The sequence below is a fragment of the Apis cerana genome, linkage group LG11 (assembly GCF_029169275.1).
Source record: "Apis cerana isolate GH-2021 linkage group LG11, AcerK_1.0, whole genome shotgun sequence".
NCBI classification, from domain to species: domain Eukaryota; kingdom Metazoa; phylum Arthropoda; class Insecta; order Hymenoptera; family Apidae; genus Apis; species Apis cerana.
The window spans coordinates 14,516,733-14,542,924 of record NC_083862.1 but is presented as its reverse complement, the minus strand read 5'-3'; the positions used below and the strand labels follow the sequence as shown (position 1 = coordinate 14,542,924).

Sequence of the window (26,192 nt, the reverse complement as noted above, 5' to 3'; positions counted from 1 at the left end):
AAAAATTTAATAACATAAATATATAATTCAATACTTAGAATTCGATTCTCGCGCAATTACTTACGTAACGCATCGCGTAATCATCATTTATAAAATTTGATGCATACAAATTAACTATGTGTATTGCGTGATAATTAAACAATCTAATTATATACAATTTTCAAGATTCTATTATGTTAAGTATTATTGACTTTCTTTTTTCTTTATTGCGTTCTTTATTCTTCAAGAAACTTATCTTATCTTTTTTTTCCTTTTGTAAATGTGTAGCAAATGTTTACAAGCAAATTGGAATAAAAAGAAATAACAGCACGTGGATGCTGACAATAATTTTTTTTTTTTTGTTTATAGTTATATACAGAAGAATTCAACGATGATGATGATGATAACGATGATGACGATGACGACGACGACGACAATGCAGAGGAAGTAAATATCGATAAGACAGATTACAATTCCAACTATGACGAGGATACGTTTTCTTTACAAGATTATACTCCGATATTTGGCGCCAGACCATCCGATTTCCCTGATTCCTCGTCGACAATCGCTCCAGTACCTTCTCCGCCGGATCCTCCTATTGCAGATAAAACGTTAATGAAATTAATACCAACAGCGCGTAAGGTCGGGGCCAAACAAAGCGAAGAATCGAAGAAAAATCATGATAACTCGAATCGAGACCGCAGTCGGGATAAGAATAACTTGGAAGGGGAAATGGAGAATCATAAGAATGATACTAAGCGAAAACGAGATGTGTCAGACATTAATGATAACACGAAAGACTTTTTATTGGATTGGAAAATAACCTTAAAACGTAAACGATCGATTGATCAAAAGAATTATAGTTCCAAGAGATTACTCGTTAACAGACATTTGTTTAAAAATCATACCAAAAGAACAATTGCTTCTGATTCCACTTCTCGAGAGATGTCAAAGGAAAAATCTGCCCAGGACGAGCAAAATATGTTAGTTGTTAATATTTTGTATCATATGTTATATTGACATTGAAAAAAAAATACCAGGATCTTTTAAATACACTTGAGAGAACGTAAGAAAAACTTGAGCATTTCCATTTCATTGTTTCTCGCAGGTCTGTTGTATCCAGTAGGCATCCTCCAAAGAAATATTATATTCACTCGTCTTTGGATAACACCGAGGCATCTTCTTCGATACCTCATAACGAGTCTAACATACAAGTTGCAACGAACCGCATTAAAAAAATTCCACGCAAATTTCGAAAAAATACGAGCCATTCTCGAAAAGTGATCGCGGTCCATTACGATGGAAATAAAAATGGATATTCAGAGAAAGATATTTATGCTGGAAATGGAAGAATTCGTCATGGAAATAGCATGTTTAAAGCATGGAAACCAAGCGATTGGGTGAATAATCTTGGCATGAATGACTATTTCAAAATGTCCAACGATGGGAGTGTTACCATTTATGAACCAGGATTGTATTTAGTTTATGCGCAGATTCATTACAATGACGATCACGATGAAATTGGATTTCATCTTCAAGTGAACAATCAACCTATTCTTCAATGCATGGTAAGATAATAATAATGTTAATGTTTGAAAAATAAATGGTTTGATATCAAAATCAGAAGAGCAAAAAAAGAAATTTGATAAATATATACAATAGAACGTTATCACGTTTCTTAATTTTGTTTCATTTAATGATATAAATAACTAACCTAACTAACCTAAAAAAAAATTAAGATAACAGTAATTTTTCTGAGACCAGATAAAAGAATACTATTCATTGGTCAAGCTTGTTTTCATTTTTTTTTATTATACAAAAAATGAATGAATATAGAATAAAATGGAAACTTTTACATTATAAATAATGATAAAACGAAATGATTATTATTAATGATTTTAGATCGACAATTCGGGCCATGCGCGCAACATTAGCCAAACTTGTTTCTCAGCTCAAGTGACACTTCTTAGAAAAGAAGACGTTTTAATTTTCAAGGAAGCCAGCTCACCGAGATTCGCTATTTTCGATAAGGAGAACAGTTTCTTTGGATTAGTGAAACTTGGAGAACTGGGAAAGCATTTGAACTAATCAGTTTCAATACGTATTTATCTGGAACAAATTAAAAAAGAAACAAAGTCTTACTATCGTAAAAAATAATTTATTAAACATTCAATGATGCAACAATAACATTAAAGTCGTCACTTTAATCGTTGTTGACTCGATAAAGATAGACGTTGGTCAATTTCATTAATTAAAGACCAATCGATTCTATTTCTATCCATAAATGCATATTGCCATTGTAAATAAAATTCCTATAGTTTATTAATATAAACACTTTTTTAAGCCGTAGATTTTTAACAGAATCCAAAGAAAGTGAGAGTGCAAATGGAAGTAAAGTTACACTAAAATATCGATGAAATAAATTTTGAGATGTAACACTTGTTTTAACATGTAATATCGCAGATTAATTTTTTTTCGCGGTATTTTTTGGCTCGTTGACTGTCAATTGGAATCAAGTCTCCAGGGCAATCCATCAGATCGACAATGAAGTTCGGTTTCAGCAGCTTTGTTGGAAAAATTGATGAAGCACGATCTTCGAAGATTAGATTCGAATCTATGTATTTATGTTGATATTGTTGCAGAGGTTGATAAATCGTAACAATTTCTGGACAGGTTGTATCTCTATCTATATAAGCATGAAATTTATTTTCTTCCACTGGAACTCTCACCTAATAAAATTATTCTAAATTAAGAAATTTAATTTATAAGAATTGAAGTGTTAACGAATAATAAAAATCTAATATCTAAATTGATGAAGAAAAATTAGAAAAATCCAATATCCTCTACCTGCGGTACAGCAATTTCGATCCAAGCTTTACCATATTCTCCTCGCACCAAGGCAGCAGGTAAATGTATTCTATCGGCGATCACTTTGAAAAGCAATGCTCTTTCGAAATAAGAACCAACTCGTAACATTCCCAACGGTATTACACTAGTTTCTATGGTATCTTTGATCTCTTTCAAATGAATCTCTAATTGGTGATCCACGCATGTAATAAGAGGATCTGGTCCTGACATTTGTTGAGAAACAAATTTAGCTAACATCTGAGCACGAGAGACTACATAATTGATATTTATAAATCCTTTTGTTGTTTTTGACACTCTATATTGAAAAATAGTATGATTATGGAAGTTGCATAAATGAAAAAATTAGAATAATTTTCTTACACGTTTCTCGATTCATTAGCGATTAATTTGCATTTAAATAATTCTACATAATTATAAAGACAAGTATCACGCTGAAGAGTACCAAACTTGGTATCCAATGTTAACTTTGCTATTTCGGTCGACAAGAAAACGCCACGATTAATTGTTTCTTTCGATTCTACAAAAGAACAATCTTATCATTTTTAATTAAAAGAAAAAAAAATATACATAAATGAATAATATTTTTCACCTTCCAAATTCAATTGATTACAATCTTCTGGTTCACTGCAATTGACTACATAGATAGGTTCCAGGGGACAGAATTTGAATCGAAGGATATCATCCAATATAGGAAATCTGATAAAAATCAAAAGAAATTAAAAAAAAAATTAAAAAATAAAAATATCCATAAATTCTAAGATTATCGTACGTGCAAACATTTCTTCGAAGCACGTAAAATCCATCTTGAGTGATATCGTGCAATGAAAGTCGTCCAGTAAAAGCGAATTTCATCGGCAGATGTGAATCAAATAAGGCTTCTATGCACATGTCCCAAGAAGGAACGATTCGCGCAGTACTTCGATTATTCAACATGCTATATTTATTATTATTTTCGTAAATAATACTATTGCGTGTATTATTCGTCATAAAATAATTTTTTTTTTTAAGCCTCACTAATTCAAGAATCTAGCCGAAACAAAAGCATTTGCTAGAACCGGATCCGCGCATAACAATTGAATCAATTGAGCAGCTGCGTTTCTTATTGGAATCGATTTGATGTCACATAATAGATTATATAATCTTTTGGGACCTTCGATCTTTAGAAATTCTTGTCTTCCCTTCTCCTCTAGACACATCATGGATAGAGCTTTACAGCAGGCGATTTTGAAATCATCCATCGATGTACAGGTTAACTATCAAATTAATCGAATGGTAATTCGTTTTTCATTTGAAAATTTGTAATTTGATTGATTTTAGTAAAAATTTAGAAAATTAAAATTAAAAAGAAAATATACTTCAAAAGATGCACACATAGCCTCAATGATATCCGTGTTAATAATAATATCTCTCAATACTTGATTTCTTGCTATTGAAATAAGGCAATCTACAGTATCAACTAAAATTTCAACTGGAACTTTTCCTATTGTTTGTTTCATCAGCCACAACAAATAATTCTAAATATAATATTTTTAAGATATCCTTTGTTAAAGAATAATTGCTCGATGGATAATTAGACTAATCGTGTTACCTGTCCTTGAATAGTTAAGAAATCTTCACAATTCTTTATATCACATTTCATTAATTGATTTAAAGCAAATAAAGCTGCTTGTCTAGCAGACCAGTTTAAATTGTCATCTTTCAGCACATCTGAAATGATATCGCAAATCATTACATGATTTTAAAAAGATCGATCGAATCTACCTAGAATGTTTTTTATGCAATTGCTTGTAGTTAAATCTTTAGATGCTTGACTGTTTAGAGCCATCATACCGATACCGTGACAACTGGTTTCGTACATTTCTTGCACGTTACCAAATAACGTATGTAACAAATAATCGACGATACCATACATGTGCAGCATCTATCAAATAAGAAAAAAAATTTATAATTTGTATTAGGTTAAATAAGTATTGAAAATCATAACTTTTTATAGAAAAAAATTACAATAAAAATTGTATAAAAAAATTAGAATTAATAATAGAAATATAAATAATTATTAAAATTCAATTAGATCTAATAAATTCATTAGATTATATGCATTACTTTTCTACCCCTAGGTGTATGCGATAAACAAACAGCTATATCCAGAACTTGTTTGAAAAGTTTCGAATGTAACGTATCTTCTATATACTTTAATATCTGTTTGATACCACCAATATCATTGAATTGTTCGACTGTAGTGGGATTGTCACAGGCGAATCGAAGAATCCAAAGCGCATTCGTATGAAGATCTAACCACTCAATGTTCTAAATTAATATATATAAATATATATCTCTATAAATAATATTAATAGAAAAATTCTCTTCTCATTGTAAGAATATTTTTTATCCAAAATTTTTACATCCAAAAATTTCAATAGAGCCTCAAGACCCTTAGTACGTCGAAAGTGTTCTTGCAACTGTTCATCCTGATTTCTGCGTACTAAATCAGTTACTACATCAAGTGCAAGCTTTTGGATTTCACTATAAGGTGAATTAAAAAGCTCATAGACTTGTTCCAAATTAAAATCCTGAAAATTGCACGTTATCTCAAATATTTTTTATATTATCTCAAATATTTTTATAATTGCAATCACAAATGCAGAAAAAATTTAACAAAATATATCGTTTAACTTTTCATCCTAATGAACCTTAGTTTGAATGATTTTCTCTGCGCCTAAAGGATCTTGCAAAAGATTATATATAATTTGCAATGTGTTCTTCTTCACGTCAGGATCCGGTGAGTAAAGTTTTTCGAACAGGAAGTCTACATCTGAACTTTGTTTTAACAATTGTGCTACTCCAAATATATCTTTAGTTATTTCTGCTAGAATTAACAATGAAAATTCGTGCAGAAAGATATCATTTTCATGGATTACAACCTTGATAAAATATGGGATATAATATTCGGATGACTCCAAGATGAAGTTACGAACATTAGGAATAGCTATCATTTCGGCTAACAATTTTGCGGCAAATCTATATTTTATTACATAATTTTATATCGTATATATATATGAATATAATTATTATTAAATATGAATATAATTATTATAATTTCTATTAAAATATTAAAATAAACCTTCGAGTAAATAAATCCTCGTGTTTAATTAATGGAATTATATTATTCACAATTTCGAGATCGAATAAAACTTCTAAATTTTCTTGAGATTTGCTGCCAAATTTTGACAAAGCTGCCGCAGCAGCTAACAAAACAGGTTTCTCTTCACATTGTAATAATAATATCGCTGTTTCAAGATGTTTGACTTCTAAATAAAGAGGATCGAATTGATTTTTCGTTTGTTGTTCACGATCCACTCGTTCTTTTCCCTTGGACACATATTTCTACACACAAATTTTCAACACTTATAAATATTTATAAAAAATTTATTTTAATTTATGTTACAGAAAAAGGAATACAAATATTTTTTATTCTTTAAATCTTACTTTTGGTTCGGTTACACGTTTTGGTCCCATGTTTTTTTATCTTTCATTAAACATTAGAATATTATTTATGGTTATCATGATTTGTAGAATTATATAATAGACATTTTTAATATCTGGAGAATAAAATGTATGACATGAATGTTGCTGCATTTTAACTTTAATTATTAAAAATTCGAACATTGTTTGTATTTGTATTTGGAAAAATATTAATCTAACTATATATGATATTTTTAAAAATAATATGCAATTAAATACTTTTTAATTTAAATGCGATCATAATTGTACATATTAATAACATTTCTCATAGAAAATAAAAATCTTATAGATTTAAATATATATAAATATATCTTCATATATATATTTATATAAATATATATATATCAACATATATCTCTATAATTGGATATAGTAGAATATTAAGAATATGTTAAAAGTTTTATAATATCGAAATTTAACGGCGGTAATAATGAGATCGATTTAAAAAATTACATATGACTTCTAGTAATACTATAAACATGTATAAGAGTGTACATATAAATATATATATATATATATTATTAATATATATTATACTTATCATTTTTGTAATAAAAAGAACAAAATATTTTACTTTTTAAACTTATACAATTATTAAATTTATCTTAATTTAATTATATTAATATTTATTATTACATAATACATATTACTATATTGTGTGGCATATGTATTCTATAATTTCATATCTATTATGATATATATAGATATATTCTTTTGAATTAAATTATCTTTCAATAACAATAAGGCCTAACAAGAAATAATATTATTTTGTAATGATAAAAATGAACATAAAAAAGTATAAAACATGTCTATCAATATATACAGTATTATATTAATATATTAATATTATTATGGACGGATGAAATGTTTAGCAAAATCTTATAACATTATCTTAAATCATTAATATGACAATCTTTCAAGTTTTCTATGTACAAAGTGTTTTTTAATATTTCATAAATGGTAATATTAAAAAACATTTTGTATATACATGAACACATATTGTTTTTAATTTTTATTTGTTATAGTTTTTTTTAGAAAAATAAATAAAACAGCTGTAATAAAAAATATTTTAAAAATATATTATACAGCTGTTTGCGGGATACCTTGAACTAAATGTGTCTTGCTTTTACTTTTGGGTAACGAAGACTGACTCATAGCTTTGCTTAATTTAGGTTGTCCATTCGGTGAACTGGTAACAAATCCTTCCGAACGCATATCTTTCAATGAAGTATTAGAATTACTTCTTAGCGATGGAGTCGAACTGAATTTTCGATTATGTGCTAATCGTTCTTGAAGCTTTATTTCATTTTGTCGCGGTATTCTAGATTTGATTGGTGGCATATCACGATATTCATGAATATTTTCCTTTGAAGTACGAGTTATATTCTCGATTCCCTCCGAAGGTTCATCGTCTCGTACCATCAGGATGTCTCCGCTATAGTAGTGGTCAGATTGTCTAAGCATAAGAATACAAAAAAAATATAGTAAAAAAATATAATTCAAATATGATTATTTACTAATTCTAATATAAATAAAATGTAAAAAATAAATTAAATTAATAATAAAATCAAAATGAAAAATTCTTTAATTCATAATCTATAATTAATTAATCTATCTTATTTAATACAAGACCTTTCAATATTTAAAGCTGTGCAATGAAATATAAAAAATTTATGTATTACCTGCATATAATCTAGCAGCCTTTGTCTTGCTGCATGAATTATAAGCAAAGATAGAATTAATATATATATGTTATGTTAATTTTTGATCTTGAATATTATTTTTTATAATAAATATTTATTTTTTTATTAAATCAGAACCATCACCCATCATGCATTATTAAAGTAAAAATACTATCATGGGGTTGGTTCTGTTTACCTTTTCTTACCTTTTGGCATTGCGCCAAAGCATACAACATACTACGGAAAGCACGATTAATAACAGACAGGCAGTGGAAACTGACCAAAAAGCAATTTGCAATGGTTGTTTTGGTTCCCACCAATACTGTAATAATAAGAATAATAAGAGAGAAAATAAATAAAAGAATTTCCTTATTCCTTATAAATTTATATATAAAAAAGAATATATATAATATTCTTACTTCAGTAACTGGAGGATATGTAGGTACTAAACGACCGATAACAGTTGGTAAATATATAGACCAAAAGGCACTTTCAGTTTGTCTATAGTTCAATAAAATTGAACTATTAAAAGTAGTATTGATATTTAAATATCGTAATTGACCAGGCTTAGCAACATCAAAATGTAATCCTAAAATTTGCGATGGTGTTGGATTTCTAAAATCCAACAAAGTAAAAGAAATATTCATTTAAGAATATTTATATATATTTAAGAATATAATAATTAAAAATAACTTAACTTTATGTTATTTAAAAACTTACCCATACTTTGCAAAATTTGAATATGTCTGCATAAAAAAATGACTCATATTCCGATCATTGTCTGTCCACATATCTCTCTTTAAATTCCACTTCTGAGGGAAAAATTCTAAATAATATAATAATTTGATTATTATATTATTTTTAACGAAAAGTTTTAAATTATCGTAAACTTACCAACATCCATAAACGGCGCTCCTGTTAGCCAAAGAAGTTCAGTATCGTGAGGAACACTTCGCCACTGTGGTAATCTTAATGCTTCCACTGTTGTATTTAATACATATAAATATGTAGGTACGTGTTTTTCTATTAACAATTTCGCCATTTTATCAAATGGAGCAACATAATGAAAGTCAGATAAAAGCTGAAAATGCAACATTATAAATATATAATCATAAAAGTCAAAGTATATATGTATATATTTTGAATAATTTACATTAATATATTGATCACGAATATGTGTAATATTTTTTGGATCTGGCCAATATGTATACATATATTTTATAGCTTCATAAACTCCTTGAGAATTTAGAGTATAATTATATTGTAGAACAAGTTCCCAGATTTTTTGTTCGAATAATTCTATATCTATAATATATTGATTTCTGGCCAATGTGACATTGTTATCTGCAATAAATTAAATATTTTTTAATTTATAAATATATAAAATTATAAAAATTTAAAAAAACATACATATAAGATATGCTGCTTCCTGAGTAGTTACACCAGCCATATATGCTAAATTATTTCTAAACCTATGATTCTTTATACTTTCTTCAGGTGTTTCCATAAAAAAACGCCAATCTGATGCTCTCCAATCTTCATACCAATTATCAGGTATTGTAAAATTAGTATCCAATACTGGTGCCCATGGAAACATTCCAATATGTGGCTTCAATTCAGAATTACCCAATTCAAAAAAGGATCTACCATTTTTCAAGCATTGCACCAATTTCCAACTGCTTTCTATGCTGCAGCCTAACATTTCTGCATATACTCTGGATGTATTTTGTGCCCTATATTTATCTATTATAACTCCCCAGTCTGCTAATGCAGAACCTGATTGAGCTATTACTTTTGATACCATTTCTCTAGTTTTGGGTGCAACCATTAATAAGCCTGCACTTACAGCTCCAGCACCAGGTCCAAAAAGAGTTATTGCATCAGGGTTACCATTAAAAGCTTTGATATTATCATATACCCATCTTAATGCCATAGCTTGATCCAAAATTCCATAATTTCCAGGACTATTTTCATCTCCTGTACTTAAAAATCCTAAAACTCCCAATCGATAGTTAATAGAAACAACTACTACATTATAAAATGCAGCTAATATATGAGCTGGAAATAAATTGCTAGCTCCATGAGAAAATTCTCCACCATGAATATAGAACATAACTGCGTATGGTTGAGCTAAACCAGAATCAATTGATGGAGTAAAAATATTCAAATATAAACAATCTTCATCTACATCTCGGATTCCTTTAGTAGCACCAGTATATGCACTAGGCTGAGGACAAGCTGGTCCCCAATCCACAGCTTGTAATAGTTGCCAACCTTTATGAGGTCTAGGTGGTTTAAAACGTCCTTCCTTTGTAGGTGGCATAGCATAAGGAATACCAAGGAATACATTAACATGCTTTGTAACTCTTTCAACTGGTAAATTCCAAGGTCTATGTCTTGCTTGAGGACTATCATATAAATAAACTTTAAACCCTTGCACTTGTCCATAATTTGTGCTCACAGTTACATCTCTATGTAGATTTTTAGAGTCAGGTCTCTCTCTTCCTTGAAGATCTTCTCGCCAACCACTTAACACTCCAGGTAAAGGAAATCTTGAAGTTGTGTCCTTTAAAATAATATTTTTAATTATAATCTTACTTACTAAAAATAAATAAATATATTAACATATTATGTTCATTATAATACGAACATAATTATAATTTATTCTATCTTACCTCATAAAGATATCGATTCTCCGGTGCTTTGGCATGTTCTTTGTAAACAACGTCCAAATAACTAGGACGATATCCATACCTTCTGTCTTTGTAAACATAAGTCTCGGTTCGATGATCCGGTCCATTTAGAGGCACATATACTCCATCACGACTGTAATACCGACTACCCGGGGATATTTGTTCGTGACAGATTACTGTAATTGCGAAGAGACAAAGACAAAAACAGATGCGTCCAATCGACGAGTATGGAGTACCTGCAGCCATCTTGCCCGCGTGCGAGTTGATTTTTCACACAAACAAACAAATATATGTATACGATGTGTATACATGCATAATACTTCTTTAGACAAATAGTAAAACGAGAAACTCGGTCTTCCAAGAAACTCTCAATGAAGTAAGAAAAAGCGAAAGCTATTATGAAAGTAAAATCTTACTAGTAGTTATATTCTTATTAAAAATATATATGGAAAAAAGAAGTCATTATAAAAATAACTAAAACACATTTCTTTTCTTTTTAAAAAAAGAAAAGGTTAAACGTTCAATTTTTGTACACGTGCGCTTACGAAATCAATGGGTTGACACACGCGTAGGCCAACACCCTGTAACTGTCACGTTTTAAAACTATTATTTTTTAATTAAAATTAGCAAGCATTTAAATTTAATTTATATTTATATGCTATAATGCGTTATAATTCACATTTAAAATATTATTTTTTATAAATTTATATTACATTATAAATATTTTTGTTTTGAATATTATATATCATCGAATGATAACTATTTGATATTGTTATGAATAAAAAGTTATGAAACAGTCAAATTATTTAAAATTAAATTCACTTATAAAACTGATTCACAATTACATCATAACAAACACGAAGTTTTGAAAATTATTTACGATAGATACTGAAATTACTGGGACTAACATTCAAAGCGTACTGAATGGTAATATTACTCTTGCGTGCAAATACACGCTGCGAAGACCATCCATGCACTAATAAATACTCGTCATATACTAAAGTCATACAGCCAGAGTAGTGATCCACAAATTTCTATAATCACCTAAGTATGCCATCGCGTGAACGGATGATTTAAACTTTTATATATGATCTGTTCACAGAGACTCTTATCTAGCGATTTTATCTGAAATAGATTACATCAGTGATACTCATTATGAACAATACTTTCAACAAATACAAATCGTTCGATGAATTTATCAAAAAATTTCTTTTAATATTTAAATCAAATATTTTATTTTTTTGTAAATTTTAATAATTTTTAAAAATAAAAAATCGGATTATTATTGTACCATTGAAATTGATGATACATCATAAAGCATGAATAATGCGATAATCACTGTTGTTTTTATCAATAAAAAATCTTTCCATTATGATAATTTTATATCATTTTATTTTATTTTCTTTCAAAAAACCGACCGATGATAATATGAAGATTTTGCATTTAAAAGTATATGTTATTCGAAGTTTTTTCTACCATCAAAGTTATAACAAAATAAAAGTCTTTTCTGTTGCTTTCTATGCTTCCCCTTCAAGCGAATTCTCCAATTTACAGCAATTGCTGGATTTATTATCCATTCCCCAGTCAACTTTACTCACACGCTTGTACAGTCCCAGTAAAAAACTGGACTGGCTTAATCACTTTTATCCGTTCTCAGCTATCTTCTTGCAATCGTCACGCTTGACACGACGGGGTTGACTTCTGAAAACAAAAGTGAATATAAATTAGCAGTCAGTTATTGTATAACAAAAAATTTTTTAAATATAATATATATTTTTTTAAAATAATTATTTATATTATTATTATTTATGATAATAATTATTTATAATAATAAATTATTTCTTGATTATAAAAAGATCTGTTTTTGAAATTGATAATTTTGATTAGAGATTACGTATATTTAATTTTAATAAAAAGATATAAATATGATTTGAAGACGATTAATCTCTTATATATTGTAAAATGTTCAAATTTAAATAGTTTGTAATGAATATACATTTATTATTCATAATATTCAGACTATCCTGATTCAGCATTTAAATAGACTTTATTATAATTGTTGTTTGCATCCTGTTGTGCGTACATTTTCTTTTTGTGAGAGGTTTGATATTAAAATGAAGTCATGGGAATAGGACATTTCTTGATAAATATAATTGTTTTTTCTAATTTAAAAAAATCAAAAAAATCTTGGAAAAAATGTTGGAATACTTATTAACATATCCGCTTTATTATATGATTATTGTTAAATAAAGTATTTCAAATTTATTTCAATAAAAGTAAACTTCCTTTCTAAAAAATGATATAATTTTGTGCGAATTAAAATTATAAAATTAACAAATTTCATTATAAATTTAATTTTAAAAATGTATTTTTCGCAAAAAAAAAGAATATCAAAAGAAAAGATAAAATAATTCAAAATTATCAAATAATATATTCTAATATTAAATATTAATTCTCAATAGAATTAATATCCACATAAGATACTATAATATTAATTACACGTTAATCATTTTCTTTCTTAACACTTCACTTTCGTCTAGGATAGTCTTCTCAGAAAATTCTACTTTTTTTAAAATATACAATTTGCGCGTAGTGACCAGCAGATTTCCTTGAGTTTTAAGAACAGATGCACCGGTGGTGGTCGAAGGGTGGGGGCGGTGCGATGGTGGAGGCACTCGCACAGTCCAGGGCCCACTTGTTCGACGATCGTCTTGTCACTCGAAAGTGCGTTACCATTCTGGCAACATCGGTTTCATGTCTATTTCTTGTCCAATCTTGTGCTCTTTCATTGTGTCAATATTTTACAATTCATCTATGAACTACTCAAATCTTATTCTATCCCTTATTATTGTGTGGAAGTGTGAACTAAGTGACTTTGGACATTTAAATGCATTTTGAATATGATATAATAAAAAGAATGCTTTAAAAAAAATTATAAAAAATAAAATAGATTATTTGTTCTTTTATCAATTCATTATATATTAAGAAAAAAAAATGCCTACGGAAACGTTTTCAAGAGAACTTGATGCTCATATTGTGACCTTACTTACGAGGATCTCTTCGTTGAAGGAAAATAATACAGAACTCTTGGAGAAGAAAGCGCCTATGTCTATAGAAGCTCGCAGCTTAGAACTTTGGAGAGCAGTGGCTGTCGAGTGTTTCGCTACTTTTCTTTTCAGTCTTATCGTATCTGGCGCAGCTGCGTCTTCCGCGGTTTCTGGAAGCGGACTCTCCGTCTTAGCCACTGCTGTAGCATCCGGTTTTGCAATTTCGGCAATCTGCTTCATCTTTGGTCATATCAGTGGTAAGTTTCACAATTTGAATAATGCTTTTATAATTTTCAAATTAATCCCAGCAATTTTTAATATTTTTAATAATACATTTTTGATTGTATTGTTATGTTATAAAGTATTTCATACTTTTTATATTTATTATTAATTGCATTTTTGAAATAGTTTCTTGATATATAAATTTATATATAAATTCTTGATATTTTATATTAATTGTGGAAACTTTTTGTTACGCACACTATCGTATCGTTTATATTCGGTCCTTACGATTCCTCTTCTCTCGATTGACTCATTAACCAATTATAACCAATGGAAACACACTATGCATATAGTAGAGCATATAGTAGTGCGAGAGCGTGTCCTAGATGTATATATATTTCATGTATCATCTTAAATAGATACTGTTCCCTTGTTATTTAAATAAAAATCAATAAATATATCTTTACAAAATAAAATAATTTTGTTCGTTTGTATAATTTAGCAAAAATTTCATTTTGTAAAGAGAGTTTACTTTTGTTAATTATATTATTCTAAATGTTGATTTTATCTATTTAGATAGAGAATATCTTTCACTTTTCAATAACAACTGATATGTAAATAGCATGAGTTGAGTATTAATTTGCATCAGATGCAAATAAAATTGATTCAAAAATTCTTCATAAAATTGTTATTTTCTATATAAAATATGCTTCTGGACTTCATTCTTTAAAATTTTCACATATCTATATTTATAATTATAATATCCATATTTCTAATTCATAAACATCTGTAATTTTTAACACTTATTTGAAATAGCAAAACATATAATTCTAATTTTTATAAATATAAATATAGAAAATATATAAAATATATATAAAATAAATAATAACATAAAGTAATATTTAATTTTGTTTTGTATATTATAAGATTGTAATGAAACTTGTAATAAAATGTACAGGTAGTCATGTGAATCCAGCTGTCTCAGTGTCTTTCGCTTTGTGTCGACGAATCTCTCTCCTACGAGCTGCTCTCTACATTGCTGCACAGTGTGGAGGTGGTATAGCTGGTGCTGCAATGTTGTATGGGTGAGTGATCACTTAAACATTAGATAATTATTATCATTTAATATAATTATATTAGTATATTATAATAATTAGATAATTATTATTATAAAATCCATGAAGCATCTATATCAAATTAAATTTTTTTATTTTTATATAATAAGTATAATTTTAACACTTCGAATGCAAAGGATTTAACACGATAAATTTCCAAATCAAAAAAACTCCGTTAAGTGTTCATACATATGGAAAAACATGATATAGAAAAAAGACGATACGAAGAGCAGCTGTTAGATAGCTGGAATCCGAGAAGGCTGCATGATCTAATCCCTAAAGTTTTTCTGTTCCTTTGAAGTGTTTTAACAACTTTAAAAAATTCTGAAATTAATAACATCATCATCATTAAATTCTTATATGAAAATGAACGCATCAATTTTTATAATTATTATTAAAATTTAAACTGAAGTATAAAGGACGTATTATAAAGTGTTTTCGAGAATCCATTTTAAATAATGCAGATTTTTGTAAAGATGAATTTAAAATAATGAAAATTTATAATAAAAAACACAATGGAAAATAATAAAAGAAATTATTTTTTAAAAATGAATTATTTATAAGATAATTTTTTTCTTTTAAGTGTTAAATTTGGTTATGTTTCGTGTCACGTTATAAAATGTTTCATCTTATCTTATATACCCTCTAGCTACGATTGTAAGAACTATTGTTCGATACTTTAAGGTACATATACTTACAGATCGATATTATATATTCATCGATATTTTTTATTATTATTATTATTATTAAAAGGTCTCTACTATTAATTCTATAGATAATCTATAATAATTTGTTGGGGCAGTGAATTTCTGTAGCCAGACGATGATCAGGAGCGCGTGAGCATACTGTTTTTTTTCTCTTCGGTCGAAAAGAGAGATCGCCCGCGTGCAACTCGGTGCACGTGCCTCAATTTTGTCCGTCGTTAAAGAATCTGGCTAGAGGGCAAAAAAAATTGAAGGGAGAAAGACAAATTTTTTATCCTTTATGTTTTATTCTTATATCCTTTATATCTTTGTATCTTGTATATATCGTTCTTTTTCTATTAGTAGAAAAAAAGAAAACAGTTATCACGAAGGATATCAAGCTCATTTGATCCCTAATTATCATCCTTATAAGAGAAACTTATAACATAAAACATGTTTCTTTATAAGATAAATCAAATCATTTATCGAATCATCAATACTCAATTCTTACAAGATTATTATAATATCTATATACTTGTTTATTTTTACCATAATATTTATTTACGATCTATGATTCGATAAAAAGATTTGAAAACGGGAAAATGAAGAGTAACGAGGAAAGCGAGAGAGGCAGAAAGAGGCACGCGTAATTGGCAGAGTTAGGGGGAGAAACTTCTTCGAAGGTGAGCACCTGCCTCGTTCCGTGTATGCTGCGGCAGGCCACCGTCTTGCAGCTGCCGCAGATGTTCCATGGACCGAAAAAGATCGCGCGGAAAAAGGATCGAGCAGGCACCAGAGACGAAGATAATGAATACCTATGCGTGGTGAGGTGGGACAAGTTTCACGACGCGATCGCCTCTTATTGAAGGAGGACATGCTACGATCTGGGCCCACAGAGCAGATGTTCTCTCCGTTTCTGAGGATCATTGTCCTCCATTTTTCCTTCTATCTTCTTCTTTACTTTCTTTTTCCTTCTTCCCTCTTCTTCTTCCTGTCATTTCTTATTTTTTGTTGCATGCTTGGAATTATTTCCGAAATATATATATATATATATTTATATAAAAGAAATTCTAAAAAAGAAATACTAAACAAGTGTAGATGTAATTGTATCGTAATGTTACAATATATAGGGGATTGTTCAACCTGTAACAGCGTTACAGGTTAGTACTTATGTGGAAGTGTAGATGTTTGTAGATACTTTTATGCTAATTGTAAAATATAAGAACGTACAAAACATGAACATTCATTATCCATCCATTGATGTTTATATATATATATTAAAAATTATATATAATATATATATATTTCAATGTTTTCTCTTTAAGTATTCTATAATTAAATACCTGCAGAAGGTAATTAATCATTAATTATCAAATCTTAAAAATTAAAATAATACAAAGTTAAATCTTGTTTTTCAAAATTAATTTCTTCCTATTAGTTAAATATATTAAATTATATTTTTCTTAAATGCATAATATGGAATTGTATGGGTGACTATAGATATCACTAACAGTTCGATGCAACGACAGATCCGTCATCGATGGCACGATCACCCTTGGACCACCATATGACCGCACAAAGAGATAACAAGTGCACGATATGTACCGAAATAATAATCGAACAATACTCTAGTTAACCGATCGGGTTCGTCATCCCTTCCAGAAATATCTCCAGGGAATGCATACACCCCGATGGGAAAAAAGAATCGGAGAGGGAAAAAGACATGGCCAAGGGAGAGATGAGGAAAGAAATAACACATATTCTTGCATCTGTTGCGACTGGGTCACTCGATGGTGTGTGTGTCTGGCGTTTGTAAAACACATATCCTTACGTTTTGTCGAGGGGTGGTCGCAGCTCCCACTGCGATACTTCCCTGGAATATAAATAAAAAAAGAAATGGAGAGACAGCCAAGCAGATAGATCGTAAACTGAACTGACATAGCCAAGAGATTATTACGAGAATCGCGAGATCTAACTATCCGGAAAGGATTTAGTATCGACACATTACAAGAGTTTCCCATTATCTTTTTGTCTAATTTTTCAATGGCAGAATAGGGATACAAAATAAATTATAATGTATTACCATAGAAAAACATAACTACTATTCCTTTTTTCATATTTTTTAATACAAATCTCAAATAATTCACAATTTAATTAATTATTTAAATTGTATATATGCAATTGTTAATATGTAATAAATCTATATTTCTTATTCATGTAACAAAAGGGAATAGTTATGTCGATACAGAGATTTTTTCGAATAAGAAACAGTTTGAAAAAGAGATATTAAAAATGGTGATATGAAACTATTTGTCAAGGGTGTTTACCACCACGGATTGGAGAACAGCTGTAAGGAAGCAGGTGTGTTGTGACGTCAAATAAGACACACGCAGTGCGCGTGGTGAACCGGATGTCCAGCGAAGAAACACTCTCATTGTCCATTTCCTGTCCTTCAAAATTATCTATGATACAATATGTATCTATGATAGTCACGTTTCGTTTCTAATCTGGAAGAATTGATTTCTTATGCGATTCCATGCAAAACTATTATTTTTGAATTTTAAATCTCTCTCTCTTTCTCTGTAATTGATTTCATTAATATTAATCTTCATAGAAATACTGAAACGAAGTGAAAGGAACAAATGGATTAAATGCTTACTTCAAAAAAAAATCGAAGAAAAGTATCACTTGTCGGAAGAAGATATTTTAGAAAGAGCACTTTATAGCAATATGTAATATCCAAGCCTCTTCTCGAAAGCCGTCGATATTAGATTCTTAAGCTGCAATTTTGACGACTTTCTTCAATACTCTCAGTCAACTTAGGATCCTCGTCGGATTTTCTTTCGAAGATAATTCGTCGATCAATCAAATATGTACGCTGTTAGCTTTCGAATGTATTGTTCTTCCAAGAATCTCAATCTTCTAAGATTAAAATAACGCAAATAATGACATTCATATATTTTCCTTATCTTTAGACAGAAATTAAAAAAAAATTAATCATAAAAAAATTACTTTCAAAGTATTTTAGATATGAACTTACATAGAAAGAAACTGTGGTCGAAAATGTAGTGTGAAAGCCAGGTGGATCAGGTAGAATCGTTTCAGTAGGAATGTTTTACCTGCTTGAAACACTTTTTATCGCGGGACACAAAGCGGTCCGCTCAAACGGATCCTCCAGCTTTTACAACTTTGAAATCGTGCCGGTTACTTCTTCTTGAAAACATATCCGTTCTATCGTATCCTGTTGCACGAAAAATAACACAAAAAAACATCTCTCTCGGTTAGTAAAAATAAATTCTAAAAACGAAAAGAAAAGAAGCGGAGAACATATGGCAGTCTTTCACGTACCTCTTAAAAATTCGTTGCTCATTATTAAGAGCATAAGTCGTTCTTTAAGATAAATATTTAAACGCGTTGCTGGGAAAGTTTACACCTCGTCTTCTTTGTAGTAATTTCACGATAAAGATAATAGAAAGTTGAATTTCTTAATAATAAATTTCTAAAGGGTTTCTTTTGTCTCATTTTCCTATTATATCTGTTCTATTTTTTTTATTTTGTATTCTCGTTTAATCGATATTTTATTTCCTTTATTAAATAGTTAGTTGAGTAAATAATTTTTATAATCTAATTTTTATAAATCTAAATTACTTTTATGAATTTTTTTTTCTTTCTTTTTTTAAAAGACATACCTTGCGTTTCATAAATATATTTTATAAATAAAATAAAGTTTCATTCAAGATTGATGCTTGTGTGTTAATGTTGTGAATGCAGGAGAACTTGTGAGGTTTCTAAGGATAAGATGGTCGAAGCAGTATGCCAACAGATGGTCACAACCACGTGTTCTCGAGAATCGTCCCGTTCCTTGATCGTAACTTGTTAGATTATATATGCCTGTCAAAAATTATTTTTTCAAGTAATTTACAATATATCGATATAAAATAATAAAATATATATGTATGTGTGTGTATAGAATAAAATAATATGTATATGTATTATAATTGTATTTGAAATGCGATAAAATCAAATTAAAAATTATAAAGATATTAATTATTATTGAAAAAAATAATCAATTAATTGGTTAAATAATACATAAATAATCATAAAAAATATTTTTAAAAAATTAGAATAAAAAACATTGAAAATTTTCTGAAATAACTCAGAAGATTAGGTTAGATTAGGTTAGATTGATTGAAATTATCGATATTTTATAATATTCCATACATATTCCTTTTGAAACGTCCGTATATAGGAAATTTAACATCTTTCAAGAGATTCAGTCGGAAAACATCTGTCGATGTTTCATATCCTTCGTCCGAAAGAGAATCATTTATGGGCTTCTAAAACTCCTTTGTAACTGCGACTTTACGCTTCGGATATTCGAAAGGATCACTGAAGGATTCGTTTTGTGCAACATGTGGCTGGCACGTGTTCCTCCATAGAAAGCCACAGCCCACGATTTATATAGGATTCTATAGAGATGGAAGGATCCACAACTTCTTCGAGGCCAACTGCCATATAGTCTCTTTTCTCCTTGCATTCTAATAGGTCAATAAGATTCTTTTACAACTTATAATTTGTGAAGGCACGATTCGATACGGTATACTCAATTGTATATAAGATAAATTTTTTCCATTGTTAACCTCTTTCTATATGTTCTATATGTTTTATATGTTCTTTATGTGCATCTATATACATATACATATTTATGCACATATGCATATATACATACACTTACATATTTAATTTTAGTTTTATTATAAAATAAGAAAGAAGCGAAGAAAACAAAAAAATAAGAACAATTGGCATGGTTGTTTCACAACAGAACCGGATCCTTGTGGGTGTACACACTTCCTGGCCCCTTTTTTCATACGTTTCTTATTCACGGCAAGGGGGATAGAACTTCGAGCTCCAACCTTGCGCATTGGTCTTTCAAAGAATTCCTGTGCTTTGTCCTCTTGAATTTGTATTGTCGAAGGAAACTGAACTGTTCCCGAGAAAAATGCTTGAAATTAATTCAAAAAATCGCAGAAAGGATGAACAAGTTTATCCATCTACTGTTTAATTTTTAAAACTTCATATAATTATATCAAGCTGATACAACATTCGATGTGACAATATATCCCACAAAGAAAGAATGATCATCTTGTAAAACTTCCCACAACTCGCCCTCGGTGATCAGTGATTCGTCATGAACCTAATTTTCTGGTTTAACCGCAATTATCCGAGCATCTGAAGTTTCCCATAGGGCAAAACTTTAGAATGGAATATCGCTATAGGTTTTACCGCGCCTTTAACACACACATCGCATACATATGGTGATTTCCTTGGTTGAAAAAGGGAGCTCTGGAAAAGGGGATAGTAACGATTACCGTGGCAAGCTCATACATGTATACGCCCATACCAATCTACTTATACAGTGGTACTATCCAATGAGTGGAAGATATCAATAGCTCGTTAAACACGACAGAGGTCTAATGAAAGTGATACACACACACATACACACACTCCCCTTTCTGGCTTCGAATTGAAATTTATTTTAAACGTTGTGCCGGACGCCCTGGACCCTTGGGGGTGTTTTTGGAGTTCGGTTACCCCTGTATATAGGCACAGGTTGCACATGATCTCTCGAATCAAGTGCACCCCGGATTAAACTATGAGGTGGGTCTCGGCTGAGTGATCGTAACTTTTCGAGCGGAAAACGTGAGAAAACGAACGCCAGTTGATTCACTTGTGAAACTTTTTTCTCAGAAAAGTATAGAATAACGTTGAGTCGAAATGATGGCGTGAAGTTTGTTTCACTTTTTATAGTGGATCTCTGGAAACAGAAGAAGTTTTAGATTTGACAATTGTAAGGAATGATGATAGGAATGATAAGAGAGATATTTATAAAAAAGAAAAGATTTTTTCGAGTTGCAAATATATAAGTAAAGTTCGAGTAAAATTATTTAATCTATATTTTTAAACTATATCTATATTTCTATATTTATGTTGCCTTTTTATTGCAAAAAAGTTTTTAGCGTAGAGAAAATGCAAGCTAGTCCATAAACAGTGAAGAATGGGTAAGTAAAGAGTGTTCTCTTTCCGGCTGGTAGAAAAAAATAGGTCCCTTTTAAAAGACTAAAACCTTTTTCACCCTCTTTAGACGCATTTTAACCATTGATGTATCTTTTAAAAAATATGCATATAATGTATTAAATACTATTCTGAAAAAAATATGAATAACATAAAATAACATAGATATTATAAAATATGTGAAATTTAATACATAAATAATGTTTATCAAACAAAAAAAAGGAAAAACGATAATAACAATCTTTATATATAATATCATGACAATCATCTGATTATTACTCGTATAGGAAAGAAGAAAAATCGAACAAAAATTTAAAAAATTTCATGGAAGAAATGCACAAATGTGTTTTTTCTTGTTTCTATTCTATAGTTGTACACATACACGATTAATCTCAATTGTGCAGTCATGATCTGCATTTCTGATTTCATCAATTCGCTTTCTCCTCATGACACGATTATAAAGCCTCTCGAGATAGAGAAGGCGAATAAGAGGGGAGCTTTCATTTGCATTACTCTTCAGATAGACAGGGGAAAATTTTTTTCCCCGATGCACGTGGCAATAAATTTCAAAGGAGATAGGCATTCCGAAAATTTAATGATGAAAATCATTTTTCCCTGATGATGTACATGATATGCATCTCGTATTAATTCTTTATTAATTTTGATTCAATGTTTCAATTAATCTGCAAAAATTAAATGATGATGAAAGATAAAATTGATCTTTATTATTTCAAAACGATAAGATTGAAAAATTTTTAAAGAATTTAATATATTTAAAAAATTAAATTAAGAATTAATTATTTAAAAAATTTATAGTCACTGTATATGTACAAAATAGTCAATGTACAAAATATATTCATGCGATTATACAAACCTATAAAATTATTAATCTTCATGAAAAAAAAAAAAAGAAACATCATGATGTATGTATAAAAGCAATGGATGAATTGAACGATGCATCAGCTAATATAAACATTACACCACAGAGACGGACTTTGCTGCCAGAGGGCTTTTATGCTTGGTTGCTATTATAGTAACTTTCAATAAAAAAATTAAAATCGTATATTATACCATGACGAGTCATACGTGTAAATTGTTTTGCAATATTGACATTTTTTTATTTTTATTGAAAAATCATTCCTCTCGTATGATATTTTAAGGATACGAAGATTTATCGAATAATTAAACAATAAGTAATAACGATTGATTTTATTATTACAGAGTGACCACACCTTCGAACACGCAGACCTTAACTTCCCTAGGTCGTCTCGGGGGACCTATTGAGAGGCTTCTCGTAGAATTAACGCTTTCGGTGCTGATAGTCCTGGCCCATTTCACATCAGAATCCTCAAAAACGTTACCAATGTTAATCTCTTCGAAACCAGCCGGTGTATTAGCCGCGGCTTACACGGCGGCTACTTTAGTTTCAGTAAGTACATATACATATATATTTTATAAAATAACAAATTTCTTAACGTTGAAAAAAAAATCGGATTAATATGAAAAACTGTGTATATTTTCCTCTCTTTATCTCTCTTTCTCTCTCTCACTGTTGTTTGTATTTCTTTTTGCAATCGGTCTATTCAAAGCAATTCTCGATTTCTTTCGAATCAGATCCATCCGTCCGCGTCTTTAAACAGCACCTGCGGGTAATGGGAGGAAGAGAGAGAGGGGAGGAGAGGGGATGTTGAGTAGGAAGAAATGAGAGAAGGACAGAAAGAGGAGAGAGAGGGGGGGAAAAAAGAAGATGAAGAAGAAGAATTCGATCCTTCGGTCCCACCTGCTTTGTAAACGTACAAATGTACAATGCAAAGAAAACAATTCTCGTTTACCAAATGCCTCGTGTATAAAGGCAAGAATTAAGAAAATTTCATTTTTTTAATTTTCGAATATTTTTATCATCTGTGTATACACAATCTGAAAATACAAAAATAAAAAGATATATAAATACAATCGAATGAATTTTCCGGGAATAGATTAAATCAAAAGGAATGAATTTTTGAATTTTTTAATTTTATTTAATTTCAGAGCCCGTTTTTAAATCCCGCCCGAGCACTCGGTCCGGCATTCGTCAGCAACCGTTGGGACAACCATTGGGTTTACTGGGTGGGCCCATTGTCCGGGAGCGCGGTAGCAGCTCTCCTTCACGAATACGTTCTAAATTCGAAACGGTCCAGGGATCCACGGGATATAGACGACGGCGACAATTCATCGATGAGATCTGACGAGGATACTTACGATGATTTGGACAAACCGTCCGGTCCCAAATTCTCGAGCGCGTATGCAACCTATCGTCCAGTTGCTGGAGCATCCTCATCGATCTACAGTGCACCTCCCACTGCCCTGGAACGCGTCGAATCCATTTACGGTGGGACGAAATCGCTATATTGTAAATCACCTCCCTTGACCAGAGCGAATCTGAATCGTTCGCAAAGTGTGTACGCCAAATCGAGTAGTTCCGGGACGCGGGACGGCCTGATGATCCCTAAACCTGGCCCCTTAGTCCCCGCGCAGAGCCTGTATCCGATCAGGATAGGTCAAACAACAGGTTCGAGCTCGGGCAGGGAGGGTCAACAACAAAATGGTCAAAATCAAAATTCTCAAAATCACAATAGCACGAATCAGAATATGCAAAATCAGTTGCAACAATGCACGCAAAGTATTTATGGGATAAGAGGGATTTCTACAACTCTCAGTACAAGGGAGAATGGTATATATGGTGTATCTACTGGATCTAGTATATACGGGAGAGCTCCAGCTCCTCCCCCAAGTGGTCAAAATTCTCAACAATCGGGTTCAAACGTCCAATCTTCCGCTCAAAATCATCATCAGCAACAACAGCAGCAGCAGCAGCAGCAACAACAACAGCAGCAACATCAGAATGGAACGTTATCCAGCAATTCGGATAACGCTGTAAACTCCAGAAGACCGGAGAGTATGTACGGGCATGTTTCTAGGCGCAGTGATGATTCTGCATATGGCAGTTATCAAGGTTCGACGCGGGGGAATTATGGCAAGATACCCGGCCCTCCTGGATCAACAGGACCCTCTAACGGATCAACCGGTCCACCTCAGTATCGCGACCAAGGAAGACCTAGTCCGGCTGGGCCATTACAACAAAATCAGCAAAATAGTTTCCAAAGAAATTCACCAAATCCTCAATACTGAACATAACATAAATTTCATAAATTTGGTGATCTTCGTTTAAGGTATGAAAGTTGGTTAGATTAGACAGTTTAAAGAGAATACGTCTCTTGTACTGACATTTACTGAAGTTGATTGGAAGTTAAGAGCAGTCATTGAATAAAAATGGATATGATAAATTTTTGTAGCAACAAAAGAAGATATTGCAGTGCCATTTTATAATTGTTATTAAAGAATGTAGAGGACAATTGCAGAAAATGGTTAATACTGAAATTGTCATGTTTCATATCATGGGGATCTTAGAATAATATTGTAATTATGTTCATCGTTTCCTCAAAGTGAAAGTGCAGGATTTAATTGAGGTTTTTTTAGCAGCAATTTTTAATATACACTATAATGAATCGAATAAGAAAAAATAATTGTTATCCTGCATTTTATATAAATTTTGTACATTGCCCTTGGGCATTAATAGATAGATTTTTAAATTAAACTATCAATTATTAATTCGATTATACAAAAAAATATTCGAAAGCAATCAATTTTGATATTTTAATGATTAATAATTAAATAGTTTTTTTTTAATTAATCGGTAAAATAAACTGATCAAAGTTATAATCAGTATACCGCCACACAAGACTGATTTCAGACAAATATTTTATATATGACGTTAAAGAACAAAAAATATTTTTTATTCATCGAAGATCAAATTTGAAAATTTATGCAACATCTGTTTTGTATAGTTTATTGTCATCGATTTTCGATCTAATAAAAGAACAATTTTATACTACTTTTATATACGATTCGATATTTATTTAATATAATATATTGTGTGCCTGTGAATGTATTGTATGTGTGCGCGTAAGCATATTGTATGTGAATAAATGTGTATGAGTTAAGATACTATATTTTAAAAAACTTATTATAAAGTCATTACATATTTACAAATATTATGTAAAGTAATTTAATGTAATAGAAAAATGTAACGAATATTCATCGAAGAATGTAGAAATCGATAAAATTCAATACAAGTATTTTGTATATATTAAATTTTATATTTATTATTTTTATTGTAGATTATAGAAATGTAGATTTTATTGTTATATTCATTTTGTGCATGGAAGTAGGAAAAAACTTGACAATAAACGACTTAAAAAAATAATATTTG

The 26,192-nt window shown here is 30.1% G+C and overlaps 5 protein-coding genes and 2 long non-coding RNA genes across 14 annotated transcripts in view; 2 read left to right on the top strand and 5 right to left on the bottom strand.

The window, feature by feature from the left end:
• LOC107995973 (protein eiger) overlaps positions 1–2,788 on the top strand; it is a 5,270-nt gene extending 2,482 nt beyond the window's left edge. For both annotated transcript variants that reach the window (XM_017053789.3, XM_017053788.3), the window contains exons 3-5: positions 349–962; positions 1,088–1,547; positions 1,882–2,788. In XM_017053789.3, coding sequence (XP_016909278.2) covers positions 349–962; positions 1,088–1,547; positions 1,882–2,067 — 1,260 coding nt within the window. In that variant the 3' untranslated portion in view covers positions 2,068–2,788. The remainder of the gene's footprint in view (positions 1–348; positions 963–1,087; positions 1,548–1,881) is intronic.
• Positions 2,116–6,448, bottom strand: LOC107995740 (uncharacterized). Of its 2 annotated transcripts, XM_062082299.1 has the most exons (11): positions 6,334–6,448; positions 4,951–6,231; positions 4,609–4,768; positions 4,436–4,554; positions 4,203–4,361; positions 3,862–4,100; positions 3,617–3,781; positions 3,437–3,543; positions 3,208–3,364; positions 2,827–3,142; positions 2,116–2,708 (listed from the first exon to the last, which is right to left on the bottom strand). In XM_062082299.1, exons 3-11 carry the CDS (start codon positions 4,766–4,768, stop codon positions 2,424–2,426), a joined length of 1,707 nt encoding a protein of 568 aa, XP_061938283.1. In that variant the 5' UTR covers positions 4,951–6,231; positions 6,334–6,448; the 3' UTR covers positions 2,116–2,423. The 2 variants fall into 2 exon arrangements, with proteins under 2 accessions (XP_061938283.1, XP_061938284.1); XM_062082300.1 differs by lacking the exons at positions 4,203–4,361; positions 4,951–6,231; positions 6,334–6,448 and having other exon boundaries at positions 4,436–4,737.
• LOC133666885 (armadillo repeat-containing protein 3-like) lies at positions 4,933–6,363 on the bottom strand. The gene is made up of 5 exons (XM_062081103.1): positions 6,334–6,363; positions 5,969–6,231; positions 5,538–5,865; positions 5,250–5,417; positions 4,933–5,154 (listed from the first exon to the last, which is right to left on the bottom strand). The coding sequence occupies exons 1-5, from the start codon at positions 6,361–6,363 to the stop codon at positions 4,933–4,935; spliced, it is 1,011 nt and encodes a 336-aa protein (XP_061937087.1).
• On the bottom strand, positions 6,260–13,936 carry LOC107995998 (neuroligin-4, Y-linked). Of its 5 annotated transcripts, none has more exons than XM_062082288.1 (9): positions 13,795–13,936; positions 10,727–12,445; positions 9,462–10,617; positions 9,205–9,395; positions 8,946–9,132; positions 8,772–8,877; positions 8,471–8,666; positions 8,258–8,373; positions 6,260–7,825 (listed from the first exon to the last, which is right to left on the bottom strand). In XM_062082288.1, the coding sequence occupies exons 2-9, from the start codon at positions 10,988–10,990 to the stop codon at positions 7,450–7,452; spliced, it is 2,592 nt and encodes an 863-aa protein (XP_061938272.1). In that variant the 5' UTR covers positions 10,991–12,445; positions 13,795–13,936; the 3' UTR covers positions 6,260–7,449. The 5 variants fall into 5 exon arrangements, with proteins under 5 accessions (XP_061938272.1, XP_016909331.1, XP_061938273.1 ...); XM_017053842.3 differs by lacking the exon at positions 13,795–13,936 and adding an exon at positions 8,052–8,080 and having other exon boundaries at positions 10,727–11,847; XM_062082289.1 differs by lacking the exon at positions 13,795–13,936 and having other exon boundaries at positions 10,727–11,331; positions 11,653–11,844.
• On the top strand, positions 13,374–26,186 carry LOC107995993 (neurogenic protein big brain). The gene is made up of 4 exons (XM_017053836.3): positions 13,374–14,048; positions 14,972–15,098; positions 23,105–23,312; positions 23,912–26,186. Exons 1-4 carry the CDS (start codon positions 13,739–13,741, stop codon positions 25,049–25,051), a joined length of 1,785 nt encoding a protein of 594 aa, XP_016909325.2. The 5' UTR covers positions 13,374–13,738; the 3' UTR covers positions 25,052–26,186.
• LOC107995994 (uncharacterized) lies at positions 17,249–20,435 on the bottom strand. Its single transcript, XR_009832059.1, has 7 exons — positions 20,033–20,435; positions 19,501–19,702; positions 19,160–19,396; positions 18,852–19,052; positions 18,471–18,733; positions 18,139–18,391; positions 17,249–17,684 (listed from the first exon to the last, which is right to left on the bottom strand). It is a non-coding gene; the product is annotated as an uncharacterized LOC107995994 (long non-coding RNA).
• LOC133667008 (uncharacterized) lies at positions 20,869–23,105 on the bottom strand. Of its 2 annotated transcripts, XR_009832060.1 has the most exons (3): positions 22,758–23,105; positions 22,266–22,566; positions 20,869–22,014 (listed from the first exon to the last, which is right to left on the bottom strand). It is a non-coding gene; the product is annotated as an uncharacterized LOC133667008 (long non-coding RNA). The 2 variants fall into 2 exon arrangements; XR_009832061.1 differs by having other exon boundaries at positions 20,869–22,566.
• Positions 26,187–26,192: the final 6 nt, after the last annotated feature.